Source organism: Talpa occidentalis, unplaced genomic scaffold, assembly GCF_014898055.3.
Source record: "Talpa occidentalis isolate TD23 unplaced genomic scaffold, MPIMG_talOcc4v2.1 talOcc4.3, whole genome shotgun sequence".
Taxonomy (NCBI): Eukaryota; Metazoa; Chordata; class Mammalia; order Eulipotyphla; family Talpidae; genus Talpa; species Talpa occidentalis.
This window is the reverse complement of record NW_023603184.1, coordinates 124,338,550-124,355,424: the sequence shown is the minus strand read 5'-3', so window position 1 is coordinate 124,355,424 and position 16,875 is coordinate 124,338,550. Positions and strand designations below refer to the sequence as shown.

At 34.6% G+C, this 16,875-nt stretch overlaps 1 protein-coding gene across 1 annotated transcript; it reads left to right on the top strand.

The window, feature by feature from the left end:
* The first annotated feature begins 283 nt into the window (after positions 1 to 283).
* TMEM237 (transmembrane protein 237) lies at positions 284 to 15,166 on the top strand. Its single transcript, XM_054699462.1, has 11 exons — positions 284 to 416; positions 604 to 660; positions 2,150 to 2,287; positions 5,239 to 5,359; positions 6,101 to 6,258; positions 8,106 to 8,229; positions 8,527 to 8,718; positions 10,793 to 10,866; positions 11,508 to 11,601; positions 12,726 to 12,847; positions 14,555 to 15,166. The coding sequence occupies exons 1-11, from the start codon at positions 284 to 286 to the stop codon at positions 14,620 to 14,622; spliced, it is 1,281 nt and encodes a 426-aa protein (XP_054555437.1). The 3' UTR covers positions 14,623 to 15,166.
* Positions 15,167 to 16,875: the final 1,709 nt, after the last annotated feature.

Genomic DNA, 16,875 nt, shown 5'->3' with positions numbered 1-16,875 from the left:
AAAAGGGACTGCATCTTTCTTTGTCTCATATGGTTTGTATAGACTAGGTTATCTTACACTAAATCTCAGTGACTATATCATTCAGGGTTATTTCTGGTTAATGCAAAGTCCATTGTGGCAGCAATCTGCGGCAGTTTTCTTTCACTCTCTCTTCACTAATGGTGTAGTGACTCAGGTTACTTCCATCCTATGGTCCTGTCATCTTATCATGGCCTCCTTAGTTGCCACTGCAAAAGAAAACTAGAGGTTTATTCACTGACTTTTTAAATATTTTGGCCCCTTAATGACACAGATCACGTCTGCTCACAGCTTATTGGACAGAACCATTTATAGACCAAACCTGAGTGCTAAGGAGTTGGGAAATGTGGATGATCAGATAAATATTTGGTTAGCTTACCTTTTACGTCTGACCAGCAGTGAGCTACTGGCACCACACTTTGGGCAGACTTTGTCAATTTTCTTGCCTTCTTTCCCTAATGTGTAGAAGTTGGCTGAACCCAGGGAAGAGAGAAAAAGGTCTCCCCTATTAAATGTTCCCTTTTGACTGTTCTCTGCATTGGATTTTGGGCAGCCTTTTTTATTATTGTTCTTTCTGTTTTATAGAGGATGTTCCACCTAGTCGTTCTAAGAAAAAGAAGCCCAGAACAAAAACCACACTTGGTAAGAAGTTCTTTTTTGTGTGGGATCACAGGTTTTAATAAGACCTTAGGCATGATAAACACCACAGATCAGAAAGAGCCAATGCCCAGCATTCCCAAGTCATTGTTGTGTTGAGGACAGAATCAAGGTCAGTTTAAAGTGGCAGGATTCCTGGTAGGGGAAGGCAGAAGACTGTCTAGAAGCATTCATGGCTTAAAGGGTTGTGCCACCTAAACTTACTTCCACAACAATCTTAGACTCTTTGAGGTCTTTTATCCCTAGGCAATATAAATTATTTTAAGCTCTGATTGATTCCAGACACTTGAACAGGATACTGGAATTGAGACCCAAGGTTCCTGGATCCCTCATTTTAGTCAGAGAATCTCTATATTAGAGCATAAGTCTGAAGGCCATGATCCATGTATTAAAGCTTTAATCATGAGCAAATTTTGTGAATTCCTTTTTGTTTTAGTTACTTACTAATGATGTTCTGTCAGTAAAATAACTCAGTACATCCAGAATTCATCATCTTTGATTAATTTTACTTCTCACTTATAAATTTCACTTAATGGAACCCAACACTCAGACTTGAAACCTCAAAATTAAGTCTGATTAGTTTCTTCACTTGCTGCCTCTCACAGTCTTACTTATGTGGTATCTTTTATGTCTCTTTCCCCCTTTTATTTCTGAAACTAATGAACTTAAGTATCTTTTTATTTATTACTGCATTTGTATCTCTTCTTTTGTGAAGAAGACAAGCAAGGGAATGTAGTTCAGTAAAATTAGAATCTGCCAAAGTGTCTCAAAATCTATTTAAAGATTTGATGAGAGGAGATATTGCAATGAATGACCAAATGAAAGATTTATAAATTGTCTGTTAACTCCAGTCATCCATGATGACTTTATACCATCTGTTATTTTGTTAATGAAGGACTAAACCATGTAGAGTTTAATAATTCCTAGGTTAAAGAACAAGTGAGCGTTATCTATGGTGACATTTTCTTTTTATTGTCTTAAGTTTTTTTTTATTTTTTATTTTTATTGAGGCAGCACTTGTTTACAATGGTATATTTGATTCAGAGATGGGGCACACCTTTCAAGTACATGTCACACCATATCAACTGCCAGGGAACCAATAGTCCTCCTCCATTGGTGACATTTTCTGTTATGTTTTCATCTTCCTGAAAGTTCTGAGGCAATTTCTTTTCCTCACGTTGTTTTGTTGTTCTTTCTAGTTCCCCATTGTGTTTTTCCCTCAGTTTTCTTTGTTCCATTTATTTATTTATTTTAAAATTTATTTATTTTCTCAATTTATTTCTTTTCTCAATTTTATTAGAGCCCAAAGTTAAATGTGAAGAAGAAGGAAATAAATATTTGGTGGTACAACCAGTTCTATAAAATAAGAGGCTTTATTATGGGAAAGATTCTATTTCCCTTTTCCTCATCTTTTTAAGACTTGATGATCTTTACTTAAGTTATCCCATTTTTTTCCTACTCTGTTTTTTTGTAGCTAGTGCTTCTTTGGAAGGCCTTGTTCAAACTGCTGTTCATAGGCCTTCTGAGGGCAGTGAGCTATCAACTAAAGAATCCACAGAGCATCTAGAAGCTCCCGTTCCAAGGAGAAACAAGAAGACAAGGCTACCCCTCGGTATGTGAAGAAACCAACGTTAGGTTGTGATTGCTGTTGTGATTTCCAGGCTATGGTTGAAAATACAAGTTTGTTTCTATTTTTCCCACCTCATAGCCCATTTTTTTTCTTTTTTAACACTTTCACCACTAGAGTAACTCTAATGGGTTAAGAATACTTTAGAGAGTCTCTTTTGAGCCTATGTATATAGATTATGAGGGAAAAGGTACAAATTCAGAACTAAAAAAAATTTAGTTCTTGTTGTATTAGAATTTAGTGTATGATGAAATGGTTAGTGGGAAAATGATAGATTCTGTATTAATAATATAATGAAAAAATACCCAACATTTATTGAGTCAGATTATGTTCCAGGCACTATTCACACGGTAAACAAATAGTCTGTCATTTTATTTTGCCTATCAAATTAGCAGTGTTTTTTTAAAAAATATAAAATCCAAAAGTGTTGGATATAAAAGTGTTAATGAGAAATGGGGACACTCATACACTACTAATAGGAATGTAAATTGGTATAGCCTGTTGGAATTCTAGAAATAGAAGTTACTACAATATTACACTAGTTAAAGGTTGTTAACTGCAGTATTATTTATGAGTAAAAACTGGTAATAACCAAATACCTAACAATGTGATACTGGCTAAATAAACCGTATTTTATCTATTTAATGGAAACCAAGTACCCATTTAAAAAATTGTTAAAGTGAAGTAATGAGATGGAAAGCCATAAATAATATATTACTGATCAAAAACAAAGATTCTGAAATATCAATAGTCTGTATCAAAGGATACCATTTTTATAGAATATGTTGTGTTAATTTCCTAGGGCTTCCATAACATAGTACCTCAAATTAAGTTACGTAAAGTAACAGAAATTTATTCTCTGACAGTGTTGGAAGATACAAGTCTGAAATCAAGGTGTCCACAGGGCCGTGACCCCTATGAAGCTTCGTCTATCTTCTGATGGTTGTTGCAAGCCTGGGCATTCTTCAGCTTGTGGCAATATAACTCTACTCTGTGCCTCCATCTTCACATTTTCCCATTCTGTGCTTCCATCTTCATATTTCCATGTTTCTGTGTCCAAGTTTCACTTTTATAAGGATACCAGTTATTGGATTTAGGGCCCATCAAAATCCAGCATGACTTCATCTTGATTATAGCTATACAGACCTTACTTCAAAATAAAGTCTCATTCACAGGTACAGAGTATTAAGATTTGAATATATCTTTCTGAGGGGACACAATTCAACCCTGAGCCTAAGTATGTATACATATGTATATATACATAGTAAAAAGAATGGAAGGGTATAGCTAACTGTTAACAGTGATAGGTTTTGTGGAAGAAGGAATTAGAGATGATTTTTATTGTCTTTATTTTGGACCAATTTTTCATATATTGAGCATGGATGGCTGTTATAATAAACAGAAAAAGGACAATGAGTTTTGTTTGAGTAAAACAAAGGGAAAAAACAAAGATTCGGAGATTAACTCTACTCTTACTATCTGATCTTATAAATGATTTATTACAGAAGAGTTTCCTTGACCCATTATTTGCCCTCTGAGATAACAACAGGTCCTGATTGGCTGGAAGAATTATAGGAGTAGATGGCTAGGAACTGGAAAAGTCAGGAACGTAGAACACAGTTTTGAGAGGCAAGTTGAAGTAGGATACCATAGCGCCCAAGGGCATTAGTATCTGTGAGGAGGAGCAGTGGTCAGAAGAGGGAAGAAGAATGGAGAAATAGAAATTATGCTCAGACAACTCTACCTACTCTGCAAGTTATTTATTATAATTCATTATGTTGAATTAAAATACTCTCTTAGTAAGTTGGTTAAGGTACAAATTTGAAAATAAATATATAGTTCTATAAATAGTGAAAAATGTATTGACAGAAATGACTTGACCAACATTTTTAGAAAATTCAGGACCCAACTAAGTTCTGTGCTGAAACGTGCCTTTCACTACCACTTGAGAACACACCCACCCATTAGGTTCACCTTTCTGAATTTCTGGGGTTTTAATTTTGTTTGATTTTTGTTTTGTTTTGTCTAGGATGACCGTGGTAGGCTCTACTGCTGTATTTCCAGCCCATGCTGTATTTTATTAAAATAGACTTAGAAGGGTTCTGAAGGCATTTAAGGGTGCCATTGCCAATATTTCCAGATGGGAAGAGCAGATAGTAGGTTAGAAGGCTGTATGACTTACTTAAACTTAATGCCCGGTGTAGAAAAGAGTTAACAAAGCAGGCAGCCTTTTGAGGCTACTCACCTTAGAAGGGCCTTTTGGGAAGGCTGGCTTTTGACTGGAATCTGGAACTTGACTGGTAAACATGGATATAAAATTTTGTCTGAATTATTAGGGTGGTTCATTGTGTATTTGTGCACAAATGTGATTTGTGCTGAGCACCTGCTTTATTTCTGGGAATCTGGAGTTTTGGTATATACCAGGCAGATAATACTTTATGATCAGCCCCCAATAAAAACCAGCGATGCTTAGTCTCTAATGAGTTCTCCTTGGTAGAGGAGGTGTCACACATGTTGTCACAACTTGTTGCTAGAGGAGTTAGCACATCCTGTGTGACTACATTGATAGAGGAGTCTTGTAAGCTTGCATCTGGTTTCTTCTAAACTTTGCTCCTTGAACTTTTGCCTTTTGCTGATTTTGTTTTATATCATTTTACTGTTAATAAACCATCTATGAGTCCTGTGACTGTTGTAAGGAAGTTACTGAATCTTGAAGTAATCTTGGGAGTTGGATTACTTAATTTTTTTCCCTTATTGTTTGGCATTGTAATTTCAAATTTTTTGAATGTTTGGAAGAGTAAAATTTAAAAAACTAAACATTTGTAAGGTTTGGCCTAATTAAAACTAAGTCTTAAAGTTCTCATCTTATAAAAGTCTTATTCATCAATTTTCATTTTACATTACAGTAATTTGAAAATAATCTACTTCATTTTCAGACTTGGAGACTTCTTTCACCCATAAGAAGATGTCTAGTCCATCTCTATTACGAAATGAAAATGGTGTTGATGTGGAGCCAAGTGAGGAGGCAGTTATTCAAAAGCCTCGAAGGAAGACAAAGTAAAAATCTATTTAATTTAAATCCTCCAGGAATACTCTGATTCTTAATTTGGAACTCTCAATGGTGGCTTCTGATTAACTCTTAATATATGCTTGTAATTGTATATCTCTACAATAAGTAGTACTAGAAAAATATCAGTTAACTCAATCTAATGAAAAGAGTAAACCACTGAGAAAAGTTAAATATTATACTTCAGTAAAAATTCTGAAGCACTGCCCCAAAAAAGGAACACAAAATATTTTATGTAACTAGCAAATAATTAACAAAAACTCTTATTAAATATATTTAAAATTAAAAGTGATCTTAATAAAATAGGCTATTGTGATTTACTTTTTCATGTTAAAAAATTCAAATTATTATTTCAGCAACAAATGAAAATGTGTTTGGCATAGATAATTGTTAGATAAAATAGAGTGGCATACTATACTGAAGTATAAAAAAATTATATAGCACTGTTGCTTGTATTTGTAAATGGCCCTACAAAGAATCATTCATTTTTCAGTCTGGCAAGAACCTTACAAATTTGGTTTAGTCATTTCATTTTCCAGATGAGAAAACTTAGACCTACAGCAATATAGGCGATTTGCTACGCTTAGCAGCTAATCACAGCTGTTTGTGTAAAAACCAAATATTCAGCTTGAAGTCCAATACTCTTTTCATTATATTCACTGGTACCTCCTTAAGTAGGTCTGTAAAAATTCAATAATTATCCATTTTTCTTTCTTTTTCCTTGATTAAAGGAAAACCCAGCCAGCAGAATTACAGTTTGTCAATGAGCTGGGAGTAGAAGATGAAGACATAATTACTGATGAGCAGAGTACTCCAGAGCAACAGTCTATATTCACTGCACCTACTGGCATTAGCCAACCCGTAGGCAAAGTGTTTGTGGAAAAAAGCCGTAAGTGGTCCCTTATTTTGGAATGTGAATTCTTTAAAAATTATACAGGGAAATTCTTTGACCTAGGAATTATACTTCTAGAAATCTGAAATAAGCAAAAATATGGACAGAAATTTATACACAAAGATAACTCATCACACTATTACTCATGAGAGCAAAAAACTTGAAACAATGTAAAGCAAGAGGAGAGTGGTATCTGTCAGTTATAGTACATCTATGTCATAAAATTTCTGCACCATTAAAAATAAAGTTTAGGGAGAATTGTTCATTTCATGGAAAAATTCTAATGAAAAAGAAACATATACACATGTAGAGGACTAAATAGGACAAAAAATGAGAAAGAAATATACCAAATATTAATGCTATTTGTTCTAGGTTATGGGACTATGTATAAATTTTAAATCTCCCCTATCCTTACCCACTTCTTTATTCTTTGTTATACTTTACCAGTTTTCTGCAATTGATAGTGGTGTTGGTGGGGCAGATAATGATATAAACTCTATAATTTAAAATAAATAAGAGAAAATGACAGTATTACCATGTTAAATAAGAAATAATACATTATAACTGTGTATTCTTTTGGAAAATAGTGCTGACATTGTATAATATCCATTGGATATAAGGCTGCATTTGTTGTGTTTAAGGAAAATCTATTGAAAGTATGATGATGACTGTCTATTACTCCATAGGATATGCTAAGAATATGCTGCCTGAAGAACTCATATGAAACATAAAGATTAGACCTTCCAATATATAATTTATATTTTACATAAATTGTTTTAGAATTCAGATTTCATAAGATCCCATCTAAGATGTCTTTACAGTTCTTGGCCAGTGAGAAATATGCCATTCTGAGGATAACCTATTTACCCAGTGTCTCATGGCTGGTCAGTGCAGAATTAGGTCCTGAACCAAGATCTCATGACTAATAGTCAAGTGCTTGTATTAGTTACCACGCGACCATGTAACTTATTTCAGTCTGTTTTTAAGCAGTATCATTCAATCCTCTTTTTTTTTTTTTTTTTTTTTTGGCTTTCCTTAGCACAGAAACTATCCTACTAGAGTATTTGACCATGAAAAGCATCCGTTACTTGCCCAGAAGTTTTTCCTTTTTTAGGGAAAATTAGCTGTCCTGTCTTTGTCTTTCACCCTCTAAAATAGCTGAAAGTCAAGTTTGGCAAGGATAATTGAAATGGAACCTCTCCAACTTCCTGAGTCCATTTGTGGATTAGAAGATATATAAGCAAGTGCCTCTTCATTAACAGTAAAAGGATAAAAGTCTGTTTACAAAGTGTTGTAGTACTGACACTTGAACTGAAACTTTTCACATGGATTTTTTTTAAAAGAAGTGTATGGAACAACCCATTTTTTTCTGTCATCACAGAGAGTCATGGTATATACACTGGTATCTTTTTCCTAAGAAATTTAAACTGTTTTTAATAGTGACTTATATTTAAAGTGTTGGCATTGACACTTTAATACTTCTAAATCTCTAAATTAGATTTTTTTTTGGTAATGTCATGTTAAAGGTTTCTAGATTTTGTTCTGATTTGGGAGTTCATTATATTTCGTTAAATATAATTGATTTCTGAAACTGCTACTTTAACATTTATTTTTGGTTGAGAAGAAAGTGCATGAACATTATTTGCTTTTCTTAAGGATAGAAACTAATATTTTTAAGCAACAAAACAAAACCTTCTGAAACAGGGACTGAATCAGGGAAAATTTTTAGATAGAAAAACAACAAAATTTCAATTTTAGTCTGAGGTCTTTAAAGGGTGGAATAATAAAAAGGATTGTCAGAATCTCTCTTGCTAGTTACTCATAATTGTGTTATATGTCCTCAGGGCGATTCCAGGCTGCTGACCGTTCAGAGTTGATAAAGACCACAGAAAATACAGATGTGTCAATGGACATGAAAGCTTCTTGGACAACCCGAGATGTTGCACTTTCAGTGCACAGAGCTTTCAGGTGGCTACTTCTGTTGGGTGTTTCTTGAAACAAATGTTCCATAATTAAAAATTTTAAAGTGTTGATTGTTTAGCACTGTGGAAAAAAACTGACAACTTGAAATGGTGGGTAGGAATATTTTTTAAACGTTTAGTTAGAGTTAAATGACCTGCCTATTAGTGGAGTAGAAAGAAAAACCTTGTTTTTACTTTTCATGAAATGTTGAGTTTTATTCTTGTATGTGAGGAAATTTCAAAAAATAATTTAGCTTTTTACTTTAGTAATTCTTGTATAATAATTAGAGCCTTTTCCATTCAGGATGGTTGGTCTCTTTTCTCATGGCTTCTTGGCTGGCTGTGCTGTGTGGAATATTGTTGTGATATATGTTCTAGCAGGAGATCAGCTTTCTAACCTCTCCAACCTTCTGCAACAATACAAGACCTTAGCGTATCCATTCCAGAGTCTTCTCTACTTGCTTTTGGCTCTAAGTACAGTTTCAGCTTTTGACAGGTAAGACTGTTAGTGACTGCAGATCCTTCTAAATTTTCTTTAGGAGGAAATATTGAGCAAAATCTATCACTGACTACCTAACACAGATTTGGAGATTGAATTACAGGATACTACAGTAGTCTTTCTTCTACAAGAGGGTAAGTTTTAAGACCCCCAGTAGATGCCTGAAATCACAAATAGCACCAAACTCTCTCTATATATACTTTGTTTCTTATTATACATACAGACCAATGAAAAAGTTTAATTTATAAATTAGGCAGTTAATAAGTTAATATTTATTAATAACATAAGTTAATCTCTTATTAGAGATAAACACCAATACCTAATAATAAAATCAAACAATTATAACAATATACTGCAATAAAAGTTATATGAATGTTCTCTTTCAGAATATCTTATTGTATAATATAGGCCTCTCACAACAAGTGTCTGTTAAGAGCAGCACCATTCCTGCACTGCTGACTGTGGTTGGTCAACATAAGCCCCAACCAGTTGAAGCCAGAAATCAATATTGTATAATATCTCTAGACCACAGTTGACTGAAACTTCAAAGAGTAAAACCATGAATAAGGGGGGACTACTCTATTATTACTTTATTTTACACTTTTTTTAAGCAAAGCCATTTTTTGGAGGGACGGGACTATTGTGAATAAGAACCTTCCCCAAAATCTTAACCATTTCAGCATGAAGTCTAAGTTCAAAATTTAATCCAAGGGGCCTCCCTGGTGGCACAAGGGCTTAAGACACAACCTGTGAAGCTATCCGCAGCCACTGCAGCACGAGTTCGATCCCTGGCCAGGGAGGAGACCCACATGGCGCAGCAGACCTCTCCTGTCTTGCCTGCTGCTCCCCTCAGCAGTGAACTTCAGTCAGTCTGTCTATCATGTTCCCCCCTCTGTCTCTGGTTAATCCTCTCACCTCCCCACCCCAACACCTCTGGCCTGTACCCCAGTTCTTGTATATATAAATAAATAAATCTTAAAAAAAATCCAAATATAATCAATACAAAAAGTCCTAAATATCATCTTCCAAATATTCTAAGTTAGGTATAGATGAGAGTCTGGGTATTATATTAGTTTCCCATGGCTCCCAGTACAAAGTACTACAAATTAGAGATAAACTACAGAAGTTTATTCTCTCTCAGTTCTGAAAGTTGGAAATCTGAAATTAAAGTGTTGACTAGGTTGGTTCAATTTTGAGGCTTTGAAGGAGAGTCTATTCCATGCCTCTCCCCTAACTTCCAGTAGTTTCTGGCATATAGATGCATCACTCCCATCTCTGTTTCTGTTATCTGCGTTTATGTGTCTCTTGTCTATGTCTCCTCTTTAAAATATGTGTCATGTTGAATTGAGACTCATTCTATGGCCTCATCTTAACTTATTTGTTTCTGTAAAGACCCTATTTCCAAATAAGGTGATGTTCACAGGTGTTCCAAATGCAACATATTTTTTTTAGGAACATAGTTCAACCCACTAAGAAAAACAACTATTTTTTTTTTTTAAGATTTATTTATTTATGCATATAAGAGCTGGGGTACAGGCCAGAGATGAGGGGGTGGTGAGAGTATTCACCAGAGACAGAGTGGGGAACAGAACAGGCACACTGACCAAAATACACTGCTGAGGGAAGCAGTGGGTGAGACAGGAGAGGTCTGCTGCACCATGTGGGTTTCTCCCTAGCTGGCCGGGGATCAAACTCATGCTGCAGTGGCTGCGGGTTGCTTCATAATGCGGTGCTTAACCCCTTGCACCACCTGGGAGGCCCAAAAAAACAACTTTTAACCTAATGAAACGAGTAATACAAAGGTAGAATCTAATGAAATTTTATAGATGAAATTTATTTCTTCGGAATGTGTTAACTCCAAAGAATTGTGACTAAAATAGTCTTCTAGTTATAGCTGACCTTTCATAAATATGATGTACTTTCATATGTGTTAAGTATAAACTATTTAAAGCTTAGTAATAGCCAATATATGTGATAGTATTAGAATAGAGAAGGAAAAAACTATGGGTGAGAGACTCCAGTTTTGTAAGTTTACAAATGCACTGTGACAAGAAGCTTTTCTCTTTTCTAGGATTGACTTTGCTAAAACATCAGTGGCAATCAGAAATTTTCTTGCTCTGGATCCCACAGCTTTAGCATCTTTCTGTGAGTAGAGTTTAATTTGATAACTCTAAGATATTTGAGTTATACTGTAATTTTGAACCAGGAAAAATACAATTTTATTTTTGTATGATCGTACCATATAAACATTGTTATACTTAGTGGAATTTATAATTAAAAAAACATGGTGGGCATAATATTGATACAATTATTTTTCAATAGAGGTTGATCTAAGTAACTTAAAAGCTTAACTTGGTATTGCTGAATTTTTAGCTTTTGCATTTTCTACTTTGCATTAAACAGATTTCGGTGGTAAAACATTTCAGTAGCAAATACTATTTTATATTTTGATAATTTACAATATATTTTATTCTAACTTGTGAAAATATTAATAAATTTAGTTTTAGGACCTTGAATAAATTGTTTACTTTCTTAAAACAGTTTCTTGGTCCTTGTCAATTGTGATGACGATATAGTAAGTATTTCAAAAGGCTTTTCTGCACCTGTAATCTTGAAAAATAATATAAGGCTCTCTAGTCTATTAAAATTGATCAAATAAGTTTCTTTTCATGTCACTGTTCCCCAAAGTGTAGATTTTTTTTTTGACCTTAAAGGGATTTATAAATTCAGAATAAAATGGGTTGTTTAAAATGCCTAATCAGTAATTTCATTTGTCTTTTACTCAGTGTACTTTGCTGCTCTTACGCTATCCCTGAGTCAGCAAATGACAAGTGACAGGATTCACCTTTACACACCTTCTTCTGTTAATGGCAGCCTCTGGTAAGAATTCACCATAGCATTAGGAATTGTTGATGGTATTAACAGCGACATGGTAGTATTCCTACTCTTCCACTCTTATGTGTTTTCATTTATAAATAACGAGGAGCTTGTTTTTGTTTAAATTATGGCAAGCAAATACCTATTCTGTTGGTTAATAGATAACTATTGTTCTATATAGCTGCATTTAAAATGTACATACATATATGTATGCATTTTTAATTAAATGTCTTCTTTTTATAAATCTGATTTAAATCTCTAAGTAATGGTTTTAAACTTAGTCATTACTTGGTGAACTGGAGGAGTGCTTCACCTTCACTCCTAGTCAGGAAGCTTAATACCCCAGAATAGTGATAAGAGTGGGTAGCTGGGGGACAGAGTCCAAAAACCAAGCAATGCCAGAAAGAGCAGATTCCAGAGAGCCAATCTCTGCAGGTCAGTGGCCAGATGTGAAGGTGACAGATTCAAAATCACATGGCTGAGATTTCAGTTCCCTAAACTCAGAGGGACAGTCATTTTTCAGAGTGGCTGGAGGCATGTGGTACAGAGAAAAAGAAAAGATGCTTTTCTGTATCCATACATTGTATCCATAGTAGTTGTAAGAAAAGGGAAACTTAGAAAAAAAATTGGCAACTAAATTTACATCAGTGTGCAAAGTAGATTTGTTTACAGTTCCTTAAGCTGAAGCTTTGCTCTTATATATGTGGTATATATATATATATTTTAATGATTTATTTATTTATGCATACAAGAACTGGGGAACAGGCCAGAGGCATGGGGCAGGGAAGGGTAAGAGGATTCACCAGAGACAGAGTGGGGAACAGAACAGGCAGATTGACCGAAGTACACTGCTGACGGGGGCAGCGGGTGAGGCAGGAGAGGTGTGCTGCACCATGTGGGTTGCTCCCTGGCTGGCTGGGAATCGAACTCATGCTGCAGTGGCTGCGGATAGCTTCATAGGTTGCATCTTAACCCTTGCGCCACCAGGGAGACCCTAAATGTGGTATATTTTTATGTTTTACTCTAGATGAGGATTGCTTTTTTATTTTTTAAATTTATAAAATGTATATATTTGGATATATGAGCCAAAGTGAAGACATTTCTAATCAATATTTCTATACCTTTAGGGCAGCAGGAATTGAGGAACAGATTCTCCAGCCATGGATTGTGGTGAATCTGGTGGTGACCCTTCTGGTTGGATTGTCTTGGCTTTTTTTATCTTATAGGCCAAGCATGGATCTTAGTGAAGGTATTAAAGAAATCTTCTCTAATAATTTTATAAATCTTTTATTGGCTATTGCTTGGAATATTCCAAAGCAAAGGCATATTAAAATAACACAAGAATAAAAATAAAGTGATGTAACAGAATGCCAAGAGAAATAGGAAGGAGTGAGTATCTAGTAGACGAGCTGGGTTCTTAATGTGCTTTGGGACTTCTATAGCTCTTGTATATATTTAGGAGGTATGTCTTCTCTTTGAACCTTTCACATATTTCATAGAAAGTCTTAACTCTTTACTTCTTAGTCTCCTGATCAACAAATCCCTTAATTTGCAATAAATCATTCATTTATGTAGCCTCTGTCAGACACATAAATCAAGTGAATTATTCTTACTTCTTCTATCTGGCACATACTGTTAATCCTTCATTCTTTGTCTAATGAATGTGAAGTGAGATTTACGAATCTCTAGTCTCCAGACTCCTTTTGGAAAACTTGAAGACGAGAGATCATATTAGGAAACTGCTGGTTTTCTTGCACTGCTTCAGGAACTGCTCAGTCCTGACCTAGGTGTATTTCCTTGGCAGATGTTCCACAGTTTCATATTTGAATCTCTGATATATTCTGGACTGTGATTATCAGTTTTATTCTTGATTTGTTAAACTTCTGAGCATTTAACTACAACTTGATCATCTAATTACAACCTATCTGTTTCAGAAGTCTTAGAATTGAAAATCTCACCAACATTTCCATTTGTAAAAACCAAGAAAAAAAAATGTAATCTTATGTCTTTTCATTCAGTAGCATACTTTACTGCATTGTAATTCTCATGTTGCTTCACCGAATATCATGTTGCTTTATTCCTTTTGATCTATTTTAGGTATTTTTAGAAATCTCCTTAGGCTTTATGTATTTTGTAGTTTTTCTTTTACCCAGTATAGTTTTTAGCCATTCAAAGACTTTTTCATCTAATACTTATATCAGAGGACTTTATTTTATTAGATTCCTAGGTTTTTTCCCCCTGGAAATCTTGGTATTTTAATAAACTATGTATCTATACTATGTAATAGTTTAAATGTGAAAATATCAACAAATAACATGTCCCAGTGTAGTTGGGATTGAAGCTGCAGCAGCTGACATGTGCAGTGTTCAGTATAAATCACAAAGTGTGTGTTACTTACTAAATATTTTCAGAATCCTATTCTCCTTCAGGGCAGTATAAGTCACATAGCATTTTACTTCCATGTGGATTAAAAAAAGAAAATATAAAATGAGGGTGAGAAGACCTTGCATGTTGGGTTGTTAGCATGATTCCATAAGATCATATATTTACAATACCCCGGCACACACCACATGTTAGCTCCATGTCCTTCCTCCATATCTGTCTCCTGTACTTTAGATCGTCCTGAACGCTATAGAATTAGACCCTTTTGTCTGTTGAATAATTCTGGATTCTCTAATAAGAATAAATAAAATTATCTTTTCAGTAAGAATTATATTAAAATTATATGTTTTATTATTCAGGGATTTGTAATACATTTAAAACTCGAACACATTAAAATATAAAGCTTGTACATTTGTCACTAGCTCCCTTTTACAATTAGATTTTACTATTAGGAATTTTCACTTGAGCCTCTCGTATTGTAAATTTTGTCAATATTTTAGAGACTCTTTATATCTAAAACTCTTTGAGGTACTAGCAAATATTTTGCATATGATCTGTTCATTTTCTTTCCTAGAGTTAATGTTCTCATCTGATGTGGAAGAATATCCTGAAAAAGATAAAGGAATCAAAGTCTCTTCATAATACTACTCACCTTCAGAGTAATGATGACCCAGTCAGTAGTTAGAACTTTTCCCATTATTGTTTTTAAATGTATTTTTATAAGGTATGTACAGGTGTGTTTGGAATTGATTTTTTTTATCATACAATACTGAAAATTTTCTGAAGATTATGGAAAATGGGGAATCTGTATCTGCAATTTAAAACCAAACTTTAATCTCTATATAGCATTATCATCTTAATGACAAAGGAGATAAAGAGCTAGAAACCGGCAGGTGAAAGTGTTTATTTCCTGTTCTCTCAAATTAGTTGAATTTATAATCACTACCTTAAAAACACTAATATTGAAATAGCCATTACTTTAGTGTTATAAAATACATATCAAGTTTTAACATAAATTAAGATAATAGGGAAGGAGAGATAAAGCCATTATTTTTTGATACCTCCTTACTGAATAAATTAAAATATGCAATTTGTCTTTTTTTTAAAACAGACTTAGTGGTTGTATATCAGGTAATAAGTATAATATGTAATTTAGATTGAAAGATGCTTATTTTATGTTTAATAAAAAAATGTACTTTTTTTGTTGTTTGAAATGTTTATTTCCCCTTAAAACCTGTACCTATGGTTCCAATATCTGGTTGTCCATCAGGATCATTTAGGGAGCTTTAAAAAATATACATAGCAGCAGAGAAGCTGAGCAAGCTCAGAGCTCAGGGGAATAAAGTGGAGAGCTAAAACTCCACAGAACCCTTTCCTCTGCCTTTTTTTCCTTTGCATGACAAGAAATGAGTAGAAGTTTACCATTCCTATGCTCACATTATTTTTTGTCATGATCTTTGATTGTCAAGGAAATCCCGCTCTTGAGGATTGGCCCTGTACTTGCAAAAGGTCTCTTCAGAACTGTATCCAGTGGTGGTATGAATCCTAGAACTGGTATGAATCCTAGAACTCAAGACAATGATAAAACTATGGTGAAAAGTGTATCAAAGTCTCTTTCCCTGATTAGCGAGTGACTGAATGTTGTGGAACAAAAGGATTGACAAATTGATGCTAGAGTCCATGGCTCTAAGCATAGGTCTAAATTTACTGTGAATGCCAAATAAGGACTATCTTGCTGCTTATAAGGCTGGAGCTGCTGAAAAGGGAATCCACCCAGGAGTTACAAAATTGTGAATCTACAGGCAGTTCTGCAGTGATACTGCTCGTTTCAGCTTTCACTGTGATGAGTGATGGTTTTCAGGTTAAAGTACAGGAGTTCCCAATTCTCCTTGCTAGGAAACTTCGGGGAAATGGTGCTCATTAGAGCTGAGGCTTTCCACACCTGAACAATGAGAAATAGGAGAAAACCAGTGTGGGGGGATTGTGGTAGGCTGAATGATGCCTCCCAAAGATTACCATGTCACAATCCCTGGAAACTTATGTGGCAGAAGGGATTTTGCAAATGTGTCTGAATATTTCTGTACAGTTTGTGTGTGTGTGTGTGTAGGCTGTTCTTATTTCTCTGGGATAAATCAGGAGGCCATGCTGGGTTGTATGGTAGTTACATGCTTAGATTTTAAAAAAACTGCAAAACTTTTTACAAGCAACTATTTACCATTCTACCTTCCCTGATGACATTTTTTCTGATAAACCCAAATTATTTTGTCTTTGAATGTCCCACCTACAATTTGTATTTGACCCCATCCCCCAATAGCATTTCCTGTAGTCTGGAAGTTATGCCGGAGGTTTGATTATTTTTTATATTGTTTCACATGAATCCCAATGAAATCAGAGTGTGATGAAGGACAAGTCTCACTGGGATAGTGATTGAATACCATACAGCACAAGCAAAAAGGTAACAAACCTGTATCAAGGACCTCAGATTATTGTTCTCTATCCCCTGAAAAGTAGAAGGTGAACATCAAATACTGCACCCAAAGAACTCTCTATCTTTTGAAATCAAATAGTGCCACTAGTGTGAGGTAGTCGGGAGTGTAGCTTGGAGACTGCAATTAACTCTGTTTGGGGGGCAAAAGACAACTGAAAGCTGAACTTTGAACTGGCCATTTAATTAAAAAAATTATAGATTCCAAATAGAATAGCAATAAATAATGATCTAAGGTAGCAGTATGCATTTGGAGGCCTTTCCATATTAAGGAATTTAAATGTTTTGGCAATGAAACAGTCTGAAATTTTGTTGTTGTTTTTTTTTAAAGGTAAACTTTAATACTGGACAGCGGAAAGAGTACCTGCTAGTAGGCCAGAAGACCCTTACTTAAAGTATGGCAGTCAAGT

Bases quoted from the DNA above. Each gene is read 5' to 3' on its own strand.
- TMEM237 (XM_054699462.1), top strand. From the start codon at position 284: ATGACACAGATCACGTCTGCTCACAGCTTATTGGACAGAACCATTTAT. The intron at 2,288-5,238 runs GTATGTGAAGAA...CTTCATTTTCAG, and splicing joins GAAGACAAGGCTACCCCTCG to ACTTGGAGACTTCTTTCACC. The intron at 8,230-8,526 runs GTGGCTACTTCT...TTTTCCATTCAG, and splicing joins TCAGTGCACAGAGCTTTCAG to GATGGTTGGTCTCTTTTCTC.